Genomic DNA, 21381 nt, shown 5'->3' on the forward strand with positions numbered 1-21381 from the left:
TTTAACTTTACTGAAACTTGTTTTATGGCTTAGCATATGATCTATCCTGGAGAATGTTACCTGTGTGCATGGAAAGGTTGTATATTCTTTTGTTGCTGTGTGGAAGGTTCTGTAGATGCCAGGGACATCTCCTTGGTTGATAGTGTTGTTCAAGTTTTGTATAACCTTGCTGATTTTCTGTCAAGTTGTTCTACCCATCATTAAGAGTGGAGTGTTGAAATTTCTAATTATTATTCTGGAATTATATATTTCTCCTTTCAGTTTTGTCAGTTTTTGCCTCAGATATTTTGGGACCTTGTTAGGTACATGTATGTTTGTAATTGTCATGCCTTCCTGATGAATCAACTTTTTTTTGATGTTCCTCTGTCTCATGTAATATTCTCTCTTTTTTTTAGGTTTAGATGTGCAATATTATGTGAGTTGAAGATGTACAACATAGTGATTCAGAGTTTCAAAAGGTTATGTTCTCTAGTAATATTGTCTTCAAGTCTAGTTTTTCTTCTATCAATATAGCTACTCCAGCTCTTTTATGGATGTTGATTGTGTAGTATATCTTTTCCCATCCTTTTACTTTCAGCCTATGTGTATCTGAATCTAAAGTGTGTCTCCTATAGAAAGCATATAGTTGTTTCCTATCTAGTCTGCCGATTGCTGCCTTTTGATTAGATTGTTTAGTCCGTTCACATTTAATGTTATTGACATAGATTTTTGCCTACCATTTTGCTGTTTTTCTGTATCTCCATTGTCTTTTTTTATTACTGTTTCTCCTTTACTGACTTCTTTTGTATTAAGTGAATAGCTTCTAATGTGCTATTTTAATTCCTTTCTTGATTTTAAACTATACTTTATCAAGATCTACTTCAGACTTATACAAACTTGATTCTGATAAGATACAGAAACTTTGTTCCATTATAGCTACGTTCCTGTACCCCTCCTTTGTCCTATGATTGCCATATATGTTATGTCTATATATATTACAAACCCAGTGATACAGTGTTATAATTATTGCTTTATGTCATCTCATGTCCCAGGCATCTTTCTGTTTGCTGCCGGTTTTTGTTGCAAAAAGCTACCTCTTTTGCAAGAATTTACTTTTCTTTTTCTTGTTAACTTTATTTTTGGTTGTCTTTTGCCCCTCTCATCTTTTTTAAAAACATCTGTCCTCTTCCTTAGATATCCCCCACTTTCCTGGTATCTTAGGGAATTACTCTCAGGAGGCCGGTCTAGTCTAGTTTGGCCAACTAGGTGGCCATCTGGGTCCTTGGGCTTGCTGACATTTAAGAATTAGTTTAATTTTTCAATTTAATATCATGGTTGTTTAATACAACAGATTAATTACTGTATACCAGATCTTCACTTGAATTGGCAAATCTGGGAAAGAGGAAAAGTAGTAAAAACAGTTGAAGGCCATCATGGTGTACTTACATGAGTATGAACAGAAATGGATGATAATTCTGGTTTTGGACCCTTTACCTCCTTGGCTGGACCCTTCTCCGTGTTCTTTACCTCTCCAGTACCCAGTAGCCAGGCTAATAAAGTGAGTGGCACATTCCAACTCAACATCAATTAAGATGGCTGTTTATAAACCCCAGATAAATGGACAATTAGTGGTGGTGGTACCAGCTAGGACCGCTTTAATAATTAACCCAGTTACCTTTCATTCTGCTCCAGTGATGAAAGTGAAGGCGATAAGGGGCTGGCTTGGTTGCCTGGGAAACAGAGAAATAATTGCAGCACTCCTCCCAGAGAACCCAGCTTTCACAGGTGCCTTACAGCATCCAGGGCCTTTTACTTATGTGGTTTCCACCAGTCAGTGGAGCATCCATGCCCTGTCTAACCCAGTCCTTTGCTGCATCTCCCTATTCTACTAGCGAGAAGTGCGCTTGTCGAGAATCTCCGTCTTGGTTTCTAAGCTGAATTGTCTGTACTTCTTCAGGCTTTTCTAGAGGAAAATATTGGGCCTTGTTGATGAACTTTTCTGTCCCCTTGTAATGTGTGACTGAGTGTTTCTGCGCCTCCATCTCTCTGCCCTAGGGAATTTCCTCTTGATTGCTCCCTACTTGGGCGTTACACCTGTGCTCTTTCTGTGCTGTCACTTTGAAATGTACATAGAACTTTCTAAATGCTTCGCATTTTCCGGAGCACTTTGGGTCTTTTAAATGAATTTAATGGTTCTGTCCTTATGGAGTTTACTGTCTAGCCAGGGAGTAGCCTGATTTTCTATGTGGTTTTTGTTGTTGTTTTTTGGCCCTGCCACTAAAAAATTAATAATTCCCCTGAGACTTTAACTGCCAATCCTAATATATTAGCCTGTGTGTGTGTGTGTGTGTGTGTGTGTGTGTGTGTGTGTGTGTGTAATTCAAACCTGGGCTTGGACCAAGAATTTATGGGTTTTGGTGCAGTTTGAAGTAACTCTGAATGTATTCTCATTTGTCTTTTGCATGGGTCTGTGAGCCTCAGTGGAGTTCAGGAAGGGCAGCTGCCACTTGCAGTATAGAGTTGGCTTGAGAGGCAGTAGAGCAAAATGTTCAAGAGTTTGGGCTCCAGAGCTAGACTGTCTGTTCAGATATTCATGCTGCTACTTCCTAGCAATGTAATCTTGGTTAGTTTATTTTACCTTTTCTTGGGACTTAGTTTCTTCATCTGTAAAATTGGCATAAGAATAGTATTTAGCTTGTAGAATTGTTTTGAGGATTAAATGAGCTAATATATGTGAAACACTTAGGGTAGTATTTTTTTTTTGACACACAGTAAGTGTTCAATAGACTTTAGCTATTATCATTATGATTTTTATTATAAATCATGAGGCCCAGCATGAGTTAGAGCTGTGCTAGTCTCCTCATTGATTATAACCTTGCTGATCTCTCACTGTTGTCCTGCCTTCCTCAACAGTGGTGTACTTCCTGGGTCCCAAGCAGGGCTTTCTCCCCTTTGCTATGGTCAGTGAGTTGAAAAAACTGGGAGTCTGCTCTAAGGCACCAACAGATGGTAACCTGAAGGTCCCTGTGTTGACAGTTTGACAAGCTAATGTGTCCATTGTTGCCTGTAGTCATGTCAACCAAAGGAGTTAGATTAAAGGAGGCACAAGTTTGCATTTGAGAAACCCTTTTCTGTCTCCCGTAAGAACCTGCACTCATGAAATAAGCATCTACTCTCCAGACCAAATGCTTGCTCCTATGTAACCATGGCAACATGGGATTCTCAAAGTGGACCAATAACATCAGCATCATTTGGGAACTTGTTACAAATGCAAATTTTTGACCCCTACCTCAGACCCACTGAAGCAGAAATTCTGGTTGTAGGCCTACGAATTTGTGTTTTAAAGAGTCTTCTCGGTGATCCTGGTGCATGTGAAAAATTGAGAACCACTGCTCTAGATTAACTCACTAAAGCTAGGAACAGAGGTAGAGGGAAGAAATGGGAAGAAATGACTTGCTAACACATTAAGGAGTAGGCAGGCCAGGAATCCTTAGGTTCCACTCTGTGTTGGTCCTGGTGAGCTCCTGGCATGTAACTCTTTCTTGATCTGGAGCCATGAGAAACGGGGCAGGGGTGGGGGGGTGGGGGGGGCGCAGATGAATGAATTTGTTATTACCTACAGAGTACTCAGCTGGTATGTAAGTGATTTTTACTTGATAAGCATTCACTGAGCTTTTGTTGTTTATGTGGTACAATGTTAGGTGTATGATGGTACCCACAGGAAAAAGACGTGAGTTCTGCTCTCCATAAGCTTACCATCTACTGCGTAAGCCCATCGTGCTCAGAAACAGCTGTAGGACAGTGTATATTTTGCTAAGTGCTATGATACAAGTATACACAGAAAACTGGCTATGAGAGCACAGAATCTGCCAGCATTTCTATAGCAGAAATAATATGAGTCTATTAAGCTTTTTTGCTGGGACAACAGGTTCTTGTCAGCTCTTCTAGGAGTGTTATTCCTAGGAAAACTTGACCTGTAACCTTTCTTCTAACTTCTTAACCAATTTTCTACCTGTTCCTCTTCTTCCTCCTGAAAAAGAAGGGTTAGCATCAACATGCCTGGATTGAGACCCCACTCTTTTCTTGTACTGTAAGTTCTCTGTACTCTGGGGCTTCCCTAGACCTAGAATGGTTTCAAAGTGTATTGAGTCCTGTGGGTTGTGTACGTCTTAGTAGTACTGCTCATTTTGAAGGTGCCAGCTGAAGATGCCCTCTGATCTGTAAGTAGCCATGGTGATGCCAGGACCCTTTTACTTCTCTCTTAGGTTATGATTGGTATGTGCTTTGACATGTTTTGCAACCCTTCAAAACAAATGATACAACATTATAGAAATCTACAGTGGAGATGTGAGGAAAGAAAAAGTGAAATATGAGATCAAAGCCCCTTTTTCTCCAGTGGAGGCAACAGCCAATCTCCACTATATTTAAGATTAGAGATCTTATACATACTCTGGAAAGACTTGAAACAGTCTTCTTTGCTGTCCCATCTACGCCATCATTTTTTTACCCAAGTGCTTGATATGAATGCTAACCCTCCACCTCTTTCTTTTTAAAACTCTGATCTCATATTAGCTTTTCTTTCTCTTTCTCAGTTCATGTCCTCAGGCAGTCTCATTTATTCCACACTGGCTGGACATGCCATGGGAGCTGGCAGACAGCACCTCTCACCCTCTCTACCCAAGTAGAGCCAACCTGTGGGTGTTAATTTCCTTTCTTTAACACCTGCTGATCCACAGGCCAGCTGTTCCCCAGGGTGCCTGTGGCACTCAGCTGGAAGCCAAGAGCAAGCACAGATACCCTGCTGTAAGCCATGAGGTGGAAAGAGGCACCTGCAGGTGGGTGACCAGGGATCTTCTGAAGTGTTGAGACTTTTTGAGGAGGTATTTCTTTTTGCCAGGTGTTTAGTGTCACTCCAGAGCCAGCAAGTTCCTGTAACTACATACTTCAGCCTGTAAAAACAGTCTCTCGTGTTACAGGGCTGCCACGATGAATCCCTGGGTTTGTCATAAGCCCAGCTCACTGCAGCTGTATGCCGTGCAGAGGGGTCCAGCTTCACTCCTACTGCCTGGAGCTGTGGGTTATATTCTTTGGGACTGCTTGGCAAGCAAACTCAGGGTTTTTACTCTTAGGGCTCATGGTTGGTGAAGCACAAGCCAAAAAATGTTCTTCCTAGACAGAGAATTTAACTGGTCCCAGCTACAAGGAGCAAAAGCAAAACTGGACAGGAGGCAAAAGGCCACAGTTCCCAGTGGGAACACGTCTTCAGGGAGATTGGATATACTGTAGGCATGTGAGGAAAATATATCATTCACTTTCTTGAGTAAATCTGTCTAAAATGGTGAATTTTCTCTAGAGTCTGCCGTGTTGCCAGTGGCTGCTTTTGGTAGCACTTGCTTATTTTTCCAACAGCAAGATTTTACAACAGTCTCTTTATTGTGATTTCCCTGGACTAATAGCACAAATGAGAGGACATGGACATGGGCATGGAACTGTCTAGTCACATCTGCTTATGAGAGTGACATTTACCTAGGCAGACAGCTCAGAGCCTGTGACGGTTCTGCGGCAGCATTTAAAAACACGCCCCTTATGCTGAATTGGCAAAAGGGTTGTGGACAGAAAGAATGCAGAACTCAAGCTTAGATTTGACCATGAGCTGATGTTAGATCACATTTGCGGAATGTGATGACTGTGTTGGAATGCAGTGCTTCAAATGTGCTCAAAACAAAACAAAAGACCTACTGTATGCCCAGTAGGCTCCAAGCACTTCTCACATGTTATTTCACTTAACAGTATTCCAGTGGTGTCCTGTTATTGCTCATTTTTACAAATGAGGAAACTGAGGCATAAACAGATGAAGTAATTTGCCCAAAACCACAGCTAGTACTTGACAGAGTAGGAATCAGAACTCAAGCAGTCTAACTTTAGATTGGGACTTTTCAAATAGAACCATCATGGGGTATAGGTGATTCCTTGCTGGTAGAAAAAGAGGCTGAAATGTAAACTCTGGCTTTACTTTAAGAAAACAAAAATAATTTGTTTAGCCTAGAAAACTGCTACTGGGGAGGGGGCTACAAATTCTCTTATATTCTTGTTGTAGCTCCTTTCCCCTAGAAGGAGCCCTGTAGGAGAAATACATTCCCAAACAATAACTCCTGAAGAGGTAATTACACTGTTGCCATCCCATTGGGAAGAAGGCTGGGGCGGTGATTACATTCCAGAACAGAGCTGTTCGGGTATAATTGCACTGTGCTGCTCTTATCAGTCTGGGGAAGGCAGGCCTCTGGTCTCCATCCTCATTTGTTTTTGAGATGGAATCCGAATAGCATTCAATTAATAGGCAAGGCCCAGGCACAGGGAAGTCAGCCAAAAGAGCCAAGAGGACGTTAACTTGCTGTTGGCATTTTCCTTCCACTGAAGTTTTCCAGACCTTTAAGTATCAGCAAATTTGAGGGAGAGCCCATTTGAGGACATGTATTTTGCTAATGAAGGGTTAGAGACACCTGCTCAGACACTGTGCCCCAAAGCCCTCATTGGTCTTTTTTTTTTTTGCAGAATAAGCAGTCAATTTTATTGGGCTCAGGCTAGGAATCCATGGGTCTTGAGGACCTCTGTGAATTTGTCAGTTTTCTTCTCTTTGGCCTTTTCGGCCTGCTTCTGTAGCCTCATGAGCTGCTTCTTTTTCCGGTAATGCATCTTGGCCTTCTCCTTTCTCTTCTCCTCCAAGGTGGCTGTTACTGCCTGGTACTTCCAACCAACCTCATGAGCCAAGAGCCCTAAGTAGGCAAACTTTCGAGTAGGCTTCAGATGCACAACCTTGAAGGCAGCTGGAACCACCATCTGCTTTTTCTTGTCATAGGGTGGCGGGATCCCATCAAACACCTTGAGGCGGTCCAGAGCAGCCTGGCCTCACTTGGTCTTGTGGGGCAGCATGCCTCGCACTGTCCGCCAGAAGATGTGGCTGGGGGCTCGGAAGTGATAGGGGCTGCAGGAGGGGTTCGTATTCATCCGCTTGCAGAGAAAGGCCAGGTACTTCAGCTTGTTTCTGTAGAAATTGCCAGAAATGTTGATGCCCTCACAGTGCACGACCACCACCTTCCGGCCCAGGAGCACCTGCTTGGCCACGGTGGCCGCCAGGCGGCGCAGGAGGTGGCCTCGGTCGTCAAGCACCAGGACCTGCCCCTCCGCCATCTTTGGCAGCTGCCTGGGCCTCTTTGGTCTTTATATATGAAGAAGAGATGGCTAGGTGGCAATGAAGGTTCCTTCTCATCAGCAGCTTTTGATCTTTCAAAAGTTGGCCCTTCCTTCAGATCTTTCCCCAAAACTTCTAGTGTGTGTGTGTGCGCGTGTACATATATATTTATATTTATATGTATTTTGTGTATATAGATAGCTTCTAGTTGTGGATCAAAAAGCCCTTCTCTGGTTCTGTTGACTTTTGTTAAATTACAGCAATAATCTCTAGAACTGGACTGGAAGAAGAAATAAAACTAATTTAATTATTTTGTTTTATGGTTCAGAGGACAGAACACTGCCAGTTACCTCTTAGGCATGCTTGCTGAACTAGGGCAGAGAAAGGGGAAAGACATCTGTGTTATCAGATTGAGGGTTGCACAGACCCCTCAGAAGTGGTGTAGCCTTCGCCATTTTGTCAGTTAGCTTTTTGCTGCCTCACAAACCACCCCAGAATTTACTGGCTTTATAAAAGTGTTTATTGTTCCTTACAATTCCGTAGGTCCAATGAGCAGTTCATCTGGTCTGAGCCAGTTTGGCTTCTCTCTGTGTCATTTGATGGCTTGGCTGGTCTTAGTTGGTGTAATAGGCAGGACAGTGGCCTGCTGAAGATCTCCACATACTAATCCCTGGAACCTGTGAATATATTACTTTATTTGGCAAAAGGAATTTTGCACATGTGATTAAGGTTACATATAGTGAGATGGGGAGATGATACCGAATTATCTGGGTAGACCCAGTCTAATCACATGAAGCCCTTAAAAATAGAAGAGAAAGGCAGACGGGTCAAAGAGATGCAGTGATAGAAGATGGAAATTGTTTGGCCCTCACCTAGCAGTCAGCAAGGAAACAAGAACCTCAGTCCTAAAACTGCAAAGAACTGAATTCTGCCAAAAACAAATGAACAAGGAAGAGGATCCTCCCCTAGAGCCTCCAGAAAATAGCATAGTCCTGCTACCACCTTGATTTCAGCCCCACGAGACCCATGTTGGACTGATCTGCAGAAATGAAAGCTAGTAAATTTATGTCAATGCTGAGCCCCTGAGTTTGCGGTTATTTGTGATTAGAGCCACAGAAAACTAGTACAGATGGCTTCACACACATCTGCCAGTTGACAGGCTGGTTGGCCTCAGCTGGGAGGACTTGTCTCTTTTTCTCTTTACCAGTTTCTGCACACAGTGCCTCAGGCTTCCAGAGAAAAACCAGCTGTCAGGCCGCAATGCACAAGCACTTTGCGAGTCTCTGCTCTTCTCACTTTTGTTTTTGTCCCATCAGGGCTACACTCTAGAAGAGCCACATGGCTAAGCCCGGAGTCAGAGAGGAGACTGTCTCTAAGGGCATTGGTACAGGCGGGCTTGAATCACTAGGGGCCATTACTGTAGCATTTTCCCTCAACAAAGTAGAGGTTTAAGATCTGAGGTAGCCTGGTAACTCATTGTAAACAAACTGGTTTTTAAAGTGCCCTTAATATACATGAGAGGGAAGTTTCAGTATACCAAGGGATACAGGTGTATAGATTTTGAATTCCAGAGAAACATCTTAGTTTATATCATTATTCGGTTTATTCAGAGAGACATGAATTTAGAAATTACATCCAAATGGGAAGCTAGATGCTGGGTTTCTAGACATAGTGTTTCAGAGAAACTACCTTTTCTCTGTCTCTGTTTTCTGGAGTGTAGCCCTCCTATTCCTGTGTGCTGGAGGGTAAAAAGATGTGCAAAAGAGCTCTGTGGGTGGTTGGGCCCCTTGGGGCCACATGTATTTCTGTGTAGGAGTAAGACTGACAGAATTAACTGTGTGAGCACTTACCAAATTGGCTGTAAGTGAACCTGTACCTGTGGCGTCATTTATAACTCCCAGCTCCTTTAACAGAAGCAAATTGGAGGGAAGTTCTTAAGGCGAGGGATCTTTCTCTTTGTGTGCCCAGTCACTGTGGCACATTGTGTGTTCTTAAAGCAGTGGTGGGAGAAGCTAGAATTCAGTTCTTCTCAAATGCAGGAGTTAGCTTTTGCTTGACCTTATTGATGAGATTGGTTAAAGACTATTTTACGGGTTCCAAATGTGAACGCCTGGATTGAGCCTCAGGGCATATAGAGACAAATTTCATATTCCCTAGTCTTCCTTGATGTTCAGAGCCATCTCCATGATTGGTGGGATGCAAGCTCTGCTGTTGGTGAGCTCTAAATTTTGCACTGGGCCGTTGGGCTCAAAATAGGATGGCCTGTGTGCAAGAAAGACGTGTACTTATCATTGGAGGTATAAGCTGGCTTTCAGAAGAGCTTCATGCACCTCAGCAGAGCACCCAGTGGTTTAGTATGCTTACGGAACATCTCTTTGCTCTGCCTCAAAGCTGAGGCAAGATTCATGCAATGACTGTAAGGCAGAAAGGGAGCTGCTGCCACAGCTTGGAATGTGTATGTGTGGGGGGCGGCGGGGGGCGGGGGCACATTTGCTACTAGAAAGTGAAGAGAAGTAGCTTAGCCTGGGATGGCGAACAGTAGATTCCACTCCTCAGGGGAAATGGAGCAGTGGTATGTCTTGGGAAGGAAGAATAGTGCTGAGAATGGAAATGTACAGATTGTTTAAAGAGGCAGAGACTCTCCCCAAATAAAACTAGAGCTTCTCTCTTATTTCCTTGATAAAAGGTTAGAGTGTGTAGTGATGGGATTCAGCCAGTGTCCTTCCTTTCTTCTGCCTTTGCTCCTTGGGTCCCCTTCCCCTCCTGTCTTTACCTTTATCTATCATGGGTTCCCAAATTTGAACTTGATGTTCTTTAAGGCAAAACGAATACAGCTAATGTAAGACCTAACTGAGAGCTTATGGAAGTCACAAAGTGTTTCTTGATCTAAATATTTTCATTGATTCTGCTGAAATGAGGTGACTGGGGAAAAGTGGTAAAATGTTATATTGCTTATTAGGTAAACTAATTAAAACTGAACATATCAATGCAAAGCTTGAAATAAGTCGTTTCGAATGCCCAGTTTCTCCACTCCCTTGTTCCAGGTAGAGAGACTACAGGGACAGGTAAAGAACACCTGCTCTAAAGAAGTTTCCAGCTATTCCAATCTTTGTCTTACTGAGGAAGGATTTTAAGGTCCTGTGGGATAGAAGCAGCCAGCACTAAGGGTTAGCTTGGGAGTCCTTAGCTACCTCTCTGCCACCATTGTACAATCCAAGCCACCCTTAAAAATAATACTAAGTGAAAACAGTGAGCTTGCTCTGCTGGCAGCTTCAAGACCTAACCTTTCCCCATGCCACCTATTGAATTGCCAACCCTAAGACTCATTTATACACTTTCTCAAGCTGCCACTGGGTGGAAGTACCAGAGGAATTGTCCATAGAATTTGGAGGTTACAGTGATGAAGGAAAGACTGGCTGGTGGTTTATGTCGCTCAGCTTCATGTTTACTTTTTGTCCCATTCTACCATTATTTCCAGGTACACCGTGTTTTAGTTTTGGTTAGCGTGGAGTTACTGTTAGTCTTCATTTTCAGGCACGAAGTGAAGTTGCCTACCTTTTCCTTTATGTTATTAGTGTGTCTCGTATGTGGGAGAGAGACTTTTTTCTGAAAAGCTAATGTACTACAGAGAGAGACAGTGCTCTTTTCTGACACCTGAAAAAAAATTATTAGAGTTTAGAAATCCTGAAAAAAATAATCTTTGTCTTGGTATCTGGGGATCTCCTTTATTTAAAGATATCTGCTGGGCTTCCTAGGTGGCGCAGTGGTTAAGAATCCGCCTGCCAATGCAGAGGACATGGGTTCGATCCCTGCTCCAGGAAGATCCCACATGCCACTAAGCCCGTGTGCCCAAAAAAATAAATAAATAAATAAATAAATAAATAAAGATACCTGCTGGGAATTCCCTGGGGGTCCAGTGGTTAGGAGTCTGCCCTTTCACTACCAAGGGCCTGGGTTCTGTCCCTGGTCAGGGAACTGGGATCCCACAAGCCACGCGGCATGGTAAACAAACAAACAAACAATACAATGCAATACGATACAATATAAAACAAAAATACCTACTTTCTTTGCCCTCCTCATTTTAAATGCTAGACTTCCCTCTTCTACCTCTCTCCAGATCTGAGACCTTAAAATAAGAGTGAAAAGGATATGGCAAAAAATTATGGGATTCTTATAGCAAGAGCTAAGCACTGTTGGTTACAACTTGACTATTTCACATTTTACAATTTTACATGACTCATAACTTTTGTGTGAGGAGTATAACTGAAACAAACTATCAAACTTGAAGTGGCCTCAGGGCCCTGTCTCTAGAGGAAAATGTTGGAATTTGGGGTTCTTAGACCTCATTTTGACAAATTGAATTATTCTCAGAGCCGCTCTTATATCATTCTTTTGTGTGTCTTTATTGGGCAGTCCGTGACAGGAGGGGATGTGTGTGTGCATGAATAGCCTCAATCGAAGAATATTGCAAACTGAGACGGGCGAGATTAATGTCCAGTCTGCTTCCCAGAGAAGCGCATGCCTCCCCATTTCTTTTTCAGCCGAGGACCTGGACATTAAACTTGAATAGTTCATTTATGTTCTCCTTTGGCTTTGATGCTCATAAATGTTGAACATTAGGAACTACCAAGGGGTCACCCATAAGTGCTTTCTTGTGAGATGCCAGAGGTTTGAATTCTTCTAATCAAAATTAAGCTTTTGTATTCCAAATTACTGGGCCTTGGAGGCTGCCTGCCAGTTAAGTTGACTAGGATTTAAAGTTAGTTGGGTTGCTGTTTCACTTTCAGAAGGACCTGAAATGCTTCATTATTTATTTAAAATGTTTGCTGTTTATAAGACTTTTTTTTTCCATTTAAAAATGTATTCGGTCCCTGCCGCTTGCTTTCTCCCCTTCCCCTCCTCCAGGTGCTCAGGTGATCCTGTGGGAATGTCGTGTGCTCATCCTCGTCCTGTAGATGTCTGTGGACCTTCTCAGGCAGAGCCTTAGAATTTCCATTTCTCAGCTATACTCTGTGTTGCTTCTTTTCTGACTTTCTTGACGTTAGCTTTTTCCCCTCATCTTTCTTGCTCTAAAGACGTGTCCAGCGTCTTCTTAGAGGTAGGTAGGTAGGAATTAGATGTCCTCGATGAACCAGAACCGTATTTCTCTCCTCGAGCCTAATTTTATCTGCGAGGCATAGGGGAGAATCTAGAATGAGTACTAGCCCTTTGTTGGTTTTTCCCCCTTCTGTCCAATAGAATAGCTACATTAGAAACAGAGAGTGGAATCTAGGGTAGAAATTAGGGTCTCTCTTTGTATTTGAGAAGCATGTGGATGGATCTGTTCTGTTCATATCGATCTTATACCTCAGAACAGTTATTGGTTCATTTATTCCCTTATTCATTGGAAACGTTTTTCCCCTAGTGGTTCTAATACTTACTGACTGCATTGTGAAAATAATCAACCAGGAAAAATACCAGAACTGACTGCTTTTACTGCTGATCTCATTGCTATTCAGACAGACAATATAGTCCTGTTTTTAAGTTTGTGTGTAATAAGTTCAGTGGAATATACTTCTTCTTTTTTTTTTTTTTTTTTTTTTTGACCATGCCACAAGGCAGGTGGAACCTTATTTCCCCGACCAAGGATCGAATCCATGCCCCCTACAGGGGAAGCGCAGAGTCTCAAGCACTGGACTGCCCAGGAAGTCCCGAGTGGAATATACTTCTTGAATGCTGCAATTTGCTAGACCCTACACTAAGTGTTGGGAATTTTTAACAGAAAAAAATAAATTAACTTTCAGGTTCAATTATTATTTTCATACCTTTTCAAAAGTGCTCTGAATTACTATATCCAGAAGTCCTAGATTTTATGATTCCTCGCTCCCGATCATTACATCAGTCTGTCACATCAGTCTGTCCTGTCCCCCCACAGGTAACAGGAAAGTAATTAACTTTGATCTATAGCAAGGCTTTACCCAAAGAAATCAGTAGAATACTTAGCCTATCAGAGAAAAGTGTTGCAAAAATGCACGTTATCACTTCTCTAGTTTTCCTTGTGTCTCTTAACCACACCTAAGGTTCCTACCACTCAAACCAGACTTAAACAGCCTTCTTTTCTTCAACAAGCTTTTTTTGAGAGGTACAGTGTCTTTCCAGCTTAGCTTCCTTAGATGAGGTCAGTTGTTTCTCTGCCTATCAGAGAGAGGCTGTCATTCTGATGTGATACAGGAGGATGTAGTCTTTAATGAGTGCCTTTGGCACTGATTGTTAATTGCTTATTTCCTGGTGATGTTTTAAAGTATTAATTAACCACTAAATTCAAGTTGACCTCTTCGTCGAGGAGGCAGCTTTGCTTTCCTAAAGGGAGGCTGGCTTTTCTTGTACAACTTAGCACACTGGTATGCCACCAAGTTTTGTCTGGTGTGTAAAATGCAGTTTTGCTAAATAAAATTGTTATTGCACTGTGAGGTTGACTTTGGGCCTGAGGCAGTCACACATGTGTTCTAGAGTAGGATACCAGTTGGTAGAAGTAAGAGGTAAGAGCCTGGTGCCAAAGACAGAGCTCTGTTTCCTGGAGCATGTGAGAAGTTAGCTTGGTGTGCAGGCAGCCAGGGCAGGGAAAACTGTTCTGCTCATTGACGTGATACCAAAGGCCATCAGATGGGCACGGTGAGACATTGTCTTATTAAAACAGTGCTGGCATTTTTATTATTGTCGACTTTACTATTGCGCTGAGTCTTTTAATCCCTTCAAAAGTACTGCCAAAACACCTAGTACCCAAATTGTACATTTTGAACACAAAAACACTGAGAACTTCTGATCTCGTGTGTTAGAAGCTGAACTAGACATTGACAGCCGGGTTACTGTCATTCTGGCTCCTTCAATAATTCACAATGTATTTTGAGTGAGTCATTTTGTCTCTTTGTCCACTTGACAGGTGAGGATGTGGTGCTTACCTTCATGTTCCTTTCAGGGATTAAGTGGAAAAAAATGATAAAACACTTGAACTTCTTTGAAAAATATATTATATGAAGTTAAAAGGAATAAAAGTAGATGTTTGCCTTAGCACCCAGGTTATTTGCAGTACCTGAACTACTTGGGACAAGCCGAGACTGCCAACTTTAGATATTCCAGTGACAGGAACACCTTGATGCTAAGAGAGAGGCTCAGGTGGCTGAAAAGGATCCATCTCAGCTTAATAAAGGGAGTTGCTGAAGCAACTGAGTTGTGCTAGGCACCCTTGGGGCATAAAATAAATACTTTTTTTTTTTTAAACTCCACACTATTTTATTTCAACTTTTATCCAAAAATGTAAAAAAATGTTAAAAATGTGTAGTCCTGAGCTTCAGATGCTGACCTCCAAACCTCATAGGCAAGTGGGGAGAGAGGGTCAGGATAGAAGTTCAGAGTTCCTCCCACTCCTGGAGAAAAGGGAAACTCTTGCGTGTGGTACAGGATTAGAACACCAGGGCCCCATGGAGAATGGGACCCTCTCTCTCCTAGCACCAGACCAAGACCCCACCCACTCCACCCCACTGCTATCCATCCTCTTCAATGGAGAAGACACAAAATTCTTGAAACCTGTACGGGAACCTGGTGCATGGTACATGTGGCAGGCAGCTAGTTGACCAGGGAGGGTTAGAGCCTGCCCCCCTGCTTCTTGGCAGGCAGAATGGGGCACAACTCAGCTTCCTCTTCCTCACTCCCCTCTTCTTCACTCTCTTCCTCGGAAACATCATTGCTTATAGTAACAATCTGGTGCCGCCCAGTGATCCGCACAGGGCCAGAACCTGACTTCAGGTGGAAGGTTACCGGTGGTTGGAGCTGGAAGTCATCCAAGCTGAGCATGGGTTGGCAGGACAACTTGAGGTTGGCCACAGGGACTGCAATCTCCTGGTGGTCATGGTTCCGGGCCACGACTTCTACCACATTGCACTCATCTTTGGCTCCCTCGGTGAGGCAGAGCGTGGTCAAAGCCAGCACGTGCTCCGCATCATCCTCTTCCTCTACCTTGAAGGTGAAAGACCGGGTGTGACCTGAGAGCTCACATCCGAAGAAAAAGCTGTCCATAGTGACCGGGGCCGGGACTCGCAGACCGCCGACCCCCCCGGCCCGGGCTCGGCTCTCCTGACTCAAAAACGCCAAGGCGGCAGCAGCGCCGGCAGCCGTGCTGCAAGGGCCGTCTGCCAAATAAATACTTCTTGATGAACTAAATAGAGGTGGTCACAGCAGCAGTAAGAGGAAGCAGGACTTGTCTAGGGTTTGTGCATAATCTTCTCATAGGCTGAATGTAGTTTGTAAAGTGTCCTTTAACTCTCCTTGAGTAATTATTATTTTGATCTCTTCTCAGCTTTCCCAAGAATATAATGTCAACCAGAGATCTCAGGCCATTCCTTACTCCTTTATGAAAGTTAGTATGGATATGAAATAAGACATCAACTCCTGAAAATAGAAAGTTATTTCTTAACCCCTTTGGGAGGTTAAAAATGCCAACATAATGTAAAAGAAATAATCTGATAAAGCAAACCTGCATAACTGAATTTATTTTTGCCTTGGGGAGAGGCCATATAGCTTAATACTAAGGACAGCTGAATTCAGATTTCATCTCACCTCTTACTAACTGGGTGGCCAAGGGAAAGTTGTTTAACTTATCTGAGCCTCAGTTTCCTCATCTGTAAAGAGGGGTTCTGTAGAGCCTTCCAGTGCCTACCCTATTTAAAATTGCCAACCCATCACCCTTTGTACTTCCCATTCCTCTTCTTTGTTTTATATTTCTCCATGACACTTAATATAACATGCTGTGTGAACTCATGTCTTGGTTATATATCTCTTCCTCCTCCCAGAATGTAATTCTCATGAAGGCAGGAATTTTTGTCTGTTTTGTTCACTGTCTGGCTTGTAGTAGGAACTCACTAAATATTTGTCTAATGAATAAACAGACTTCCTGTAGGGTAATTGTGAAGATTGAATGGGAACATTTGTTGAACAAGAACTTATTATGTCCCTTGACACAAGATAAATATTTAGAAAATGATAGCAGTTATAGTACATGAAGTATCTTGCTACATGTTTTTGAAAAATGAACATAAACCACAGTGCTCAGTTATACCAGAATGTAAGGTATGGATCTTAGGTGATTATAGCTTTAAGACAATGAAATATATACTACTGCTATGTCTTATTCCTAGATTTATTCTACTCTCAAGGTAACTCATATTCAAATTGTACCTAGGGTGTATAATGTATTTACAGTTTTACAGTATTTTTCCTTGTATTCTCATATTTGTATACATATTTTCTGTCTCTCACTAAATCATTATTTCCCTGAAGTCAAGAACCGTGTCTTTTTTCATATTTCTAGTGCCCAGTGCTTCTGTTATAGCCTATTTTGCTGTAATGCAAAGGTTATGTTCCTAAGACATTCAGTGTAATAAAACAAATTCTGTTATAAAAACAGTAGTTTCAGGGAATTCCCTGGTGGTACAATGGTTAGGACTCCGCACTTTCACTGCCGAGGGTGTGGGTTCAAAAACATTTTCATTTGGAGGAGGAAGGGTTATAAAAGCTAGAGAGTTGAACATACAACACATTTTACCTGAGGCAATTTCAATTAAAATATTAGAGTTATATGTATATAAGTGTAAAGTCTAAACCAACCAAATCTAACATTTGATTACATCTTCCTTTTCCTTAAGAGTGATAGCTGGGCCTCTTTTTTTTTTTTTTTTTTTTAATAACTACCAGCACACACTGCTTACTGCACAGTCTTATTACTTTTTTGTTTTTAACCATTTTTTAAAATTGAAGTATAGTTAATTTACAATGTCATGTTAGTCTCAGGTGTACAGAAAATTAAGTTATAAATAAATTTAAATATATATATGTATCCTTCTTCAGATTCTCTTCCATTATAGGCTATTACAAGATATTGAATATAGTTCCCTGTGCCATTCAGTAGGTGCCCACCGCCCATCCACTTTATATACAGTAGTGTGCCTATGCCAATCCCAAACTCCCAGTTTACCCACCCCACTCCCCGCCCCCGCTATCCCCCTTGGTAACCACAGGTTTGCCCTTTATGTCTGTGAGTCTATCTCTGTTTTGTAAATCAGTTCATTTGTATCATTTTTTTAGATTCCACATATGTGATATTAAATGACATGTCTTTCTCTTGCTTCATTCAGTATGACAATCTCTAAGTTCATCCATGTTGCTGCAAATGGCATTATTTCATTCTTTTTTATGGCTGAGTAATATTCCATTTTATATATATACCTTGTCTTCTTTATCCATTCTTTCATTTTGATGGACATTTAGGTTGCTTCTATGTCTTGGCTATTGTACTTTGTGGTGGTGGTTGTTGTTTTAATATTTATTTATTTATTTTGGCTGTGCCGGATCTTCGTTGTGGCATGCGGACTCTTAGTTGCAGCATGCAGACTTATTAGTTGCAGCATACATACAGGATCTAGTTCCCTGACTAAGGATTGAACCCAGGACCCCTGCACTGGGAGCGCAGTCTTACCCACTGGACCACAGGGAAATCCCTTGGCTATTGTAAATAATGCTGCTGTGAACATTGGGATGCATGTATCTTTTCACATTAGTTTTCTCCAGATATATGCCCAGGAGTGGGGTTGCAGGATCATATGGTAATTTGATTTTTAGGTTGGTTATTCTTTTTTGTTTTTACTTTTTTTTCCCTTTTCTTTCTTTTTTTAAATATTTATTTATTTATTTATTGACTGCGTTGGGTCTTCGTTGCTACATGCAGGCTTTCTCTAGTTGTGGCAAGTGAGGGCTACTCTTCATTGTGGCGCGCAGGCTTCTCATTGTGGTGGCCTCTCTTGTTGTGGAGCACGGGCTTCTAGGCACGTGGGCTTCAGTAGTTGTGGCTTACAGGCTCTAGAGAACAGGCTCAGTAGTTATGGCGCACGGGCTTAGTTGCTCCGAGGCATGTGGGATCTTCCCAGACCAGGGCTCGAACCTGTGTCCCCTGCATTGGCAGGCGGATTCTTAACCACTGCACCACCAGGGAAGTCCCTCGATTTTTTGGTTTTTCAAGGAACCTCCATACTGTTCTCCATAGTGGCTGCACCAATTTACTTGCCCACCAACAGTGCTTCCTTAATGATGGTCATTCCTATTGGTGTGAAGTGATACCTTGTTGTATTGATAGTTTTGATTTGTATTTCTCTAATAATTAGCAATATTGAGCATATTTTCATATGCCTGTTAGCCATCTGTATGTCTGATATGGAGAAATATCTATTTAGGTTTTCTGCCCATTTTTTGATTTTTTTAAAATTAAGCTGTATGAGCTGTTTGTATATTTTAGAAATCAATCCCTTGTAAGAAGCATCATTTGCAAATATTTTCTCCCAGTTTATAGGTTGTCTTTTCATTTTGCTTATGGTTTCCTTTGCTGTGCAAAAGCTTTTACACTTAATTAGGTCCCATTTGTTTATTTTTGTTTTTATTTCCTTTACTCTAGGAGACAGATCAAAAAAAAAATTACTGTTATTTAGTTCAAATAATGTATTTCCTATGTTTTTTTCTAGGAATTTTATAGAATCTGGTCTTACATTTAGGTCTTTTAATCCATTTTGAGTTTATTTTTGTATATGGTGTTAGAAAATGTTCTAATTTCATTCTTTTACACGTTGCTGTCCAGGTTTCCCAGCACCACTTATTGAAAAGACTATCTTTTCTCCATTGTATATTCTTGCCTCCTTTGTCATAGATTAGTTGACAAGTGTGTGGGTTTATTTCTGTGCTTTCTATCCTCTTCCACTGATCTATATTTCTGTTTTTGTGCCAGTACCACACTGTTTTGATTACTGTACCTTTGTGATACAGTCTGAAGTCAGGGATCATGATTCCTCCAGCTCTGCTCTTCTTTCTCAGGCTTGTTTTGGCTATTCGGGATCTTTTGTGTTTCCATACAAATTAAAAATTTTTTTGTTCTAGTTCTGTGAAAAATGCCATTGGTAGCTTGACAGGGATTGCATTGAGTCTGTAGATTGCCTTGGGTAGTATTGTCATTTTAACAATATTGATTCTTCCAGTTCAAGAAGACAGTATATCTTCCATCTGTTTGTTTCATCTTCAATTTCTTTCATCAGTTTCTCACAGATTTTGGACTACAGGTCTTGTACCTCCTTAGGTAGGTTTATTCCTAAGTATTCTATTCTTTTTGATGGTAAATGGGATTGTTTCCTTAGCTTCTCTTTCTGATATTTCATTATAGAAAATGTATCAGTATAGAAATGCAACAGATTTATGAATTTTGTATCCAACAACTTCACGGAATTCATTGATGAGCTCTAGTAATTTTCTGGTAGCATCTTTAGGATTTTCTATGTATTGCATCATGTCATCTGTAAACGGTGACAGTTTTACTTCTTTTCCAGTTTGGATTCCTTGTATTTCTTCTTCTTCTCTGATTGTTGTGTCTAGGACTTCTAAAACTGTGTTGAATAAAAGTGGCTAGAGTGGACATCCTTGTCTTGATTAGGAAATCTTGGAGGAAATGCTTTCAGCTTTTCACCGTTGAGTATGATGTTAGCTAGGGTTTGCACGTATGGCCTTTATTATGTTGAGCTGTGTTCCCTCTGTGTGCACTTTCTAAAGAGTTTTTATCATAAATGGATGTTGAATTTATCAAAAGCTTTTTCTGCATCTATTGAGATGATCATACAGTTTTTATTCTTCAATTTGTTAATGTGGTGTATCACATTGATTGATTTGAAGATATTGAAAAATCCTTGCATCCCTGGAATAAATGTGACTTGATCATGATGTATAATCCTTTTAATGTATTGTTGGAGTCAGTTTGCTAGTATTTTTTGTCTTGAAGATTTTTGCCTCTGTGTTCATCAGTGTTATTGGCCTGAAATTTTCTTTTTTTGTGATATCTTTGGTTTTGGTATCAGGGTGATGCTGACCTCATAGAATGAGTTCTGAAGTGTTCCTCTGCATTTTTTTGGAATAGTTTCAGGAGGATAGGTATTAACTCCTCTCTAAATGTTTGGTAGAATTCACCTGTGAAGCCATCTGGTCCTGGGCTTTTGTCTGTTCATATTTTCTGTTTCTTCCTGGTTCAGTCTTGGGAGATTGTACCTTTCTAAGAATTTGTCCATTTCTTCTAGGTTGTCCATTTTATGGTAGTCTCTCATGATCCTTTGTATTTCTGTGGTGTCAGTTGTAACTTCTCCTTTTTCATTTCTGATTTTATTGATTTGGAGCCTCTCCGTTTTTCTCTTGATGAGTCTGGCTAAAGGTTTATCCATTTTGTTTATCTTTTCAAAGAACCAGCTTTTCGTTTCATTGATGTTTTCTATTGTTTTTTAAGTCTGTGCAGATTCTTATCCCTTTTATCACCCACTGTTCTTGCAGTGCATAGAACCACTCAAAGAAGATGGCATTTGTTGTTCAACCCACATTGCTTCATTCAACAAATATCTGAGGGCTTCCTATGTACCTTTCAGCATCCTATGCCCCGGGGGCTACAGCAATCATGTTTTTCTAAGTAAACTGATTGTTCCAGGTTTGGGATCAAATTCCTGTTCCCAGTCCAACTTACTTGATAAAAATTTACCGTTTGGATAAGTTCCTATACTTATACATTGTTATCACTTAATGCATTATTTTTTAAATTAATTAAGAGCTAACAAAATCTTTCCTCCATTCCTTACCAGTGTGATTTTAGAGCTTATTCAAATCCTTGGGACAGACAGTTGAAGAATGTATAGTTAGGCTGAGTGTTGTAAACAGTTTTTCAGATATCCTCTTTTCTGTGTCCGTACTGACCTGCTCTCAGCTTCATCTGTAAGAAAGTGGATGATCTCTTATCTTTTTTGTTCCTTCACAGTGACTTATGCCTTAAACTAATGACCTTTTCCAGGACTTCTCTCTTTATTAATTGAGGTATAATTCACATATAAAATTCACCCTTTCAAAGTGCACAATTCAGTGGTTTTTAGCATATTCACAGAATTGTACAATCATTGCCACTGGTAATTCCAGAACATTTTCATCACCCAAAAAAGGAACTGCATACCCATTAGCGGTCACTGCCTATTCTCTTCCCACCCAGGCCATGGCAACTACTTTTTGTCTCTGTGAATATGGACATTTCATATAAATGGAATCATACACTATGTGGCTTTTTTGTCTGGCTTCTTTCACTTGGCGTAGTATTTTCAGTGTTGTAGCATGTGTCAGTACTT

At 41.1% G+C, this 21381-nt stretch overlaps 2 protein-coding genes and 1 pseudogene across 9 annotated transcripts in view; 1 reads left to right on the forward strand and 2 right to left on the reverse strand.

Moving 5' to 3' along the window:
* The window catches only part of AMBRA1 (autophagy and beclin 1 regulator 1), a 175879-nt gene that overhangs the window by 85155 nt on the left and 69343 nt on the right, over positions 1 to 21381 (forward strand). The gene's annotated exons all lie outside the window — the stretch shown is intronic.
* On the reverse strand, positions 6526 to 7167 carry LOC130860026 (60S ribosomal protein L13a-like; annotated as a pseudogene).
* On the reverse strand, positions 14528 to 15930 carry LOC130861783 (nucleoplasmin-3-like). The gene is made up of 2 exons (XM_057750964.1): positions 15887 to 15930; positions 14528 to 15359 (listed from the first exon to the last, which is right to left on the reverse strand). The coding sequence occupies exons 1-2, from the start codon at positions 15928 to 15930 to the stop codon at positions 14789 to 14791; spliced, it is 615 nt and encodes a 204-aa protein (XP_057606947.1). The 3' UTR covers positions 14528 to 14788.

Source organism: Hippopotamus amphibius, chromosome 9, assembly GCF_030028045.1.
Source record: "Hippopotamus amphibius kiboko isolate mHipAmp2 chromosome 9, mHipAmp2.hap2, whole genome shotgun sequence".
NCBI classification, from domain to species: domain Eukaryota; kingdom Metazoa; phylum Chordata; class Mammalia; order Artiodactyla; family Hippopotamidae; genus Hippopotamus; species Hippopotamus amphibius.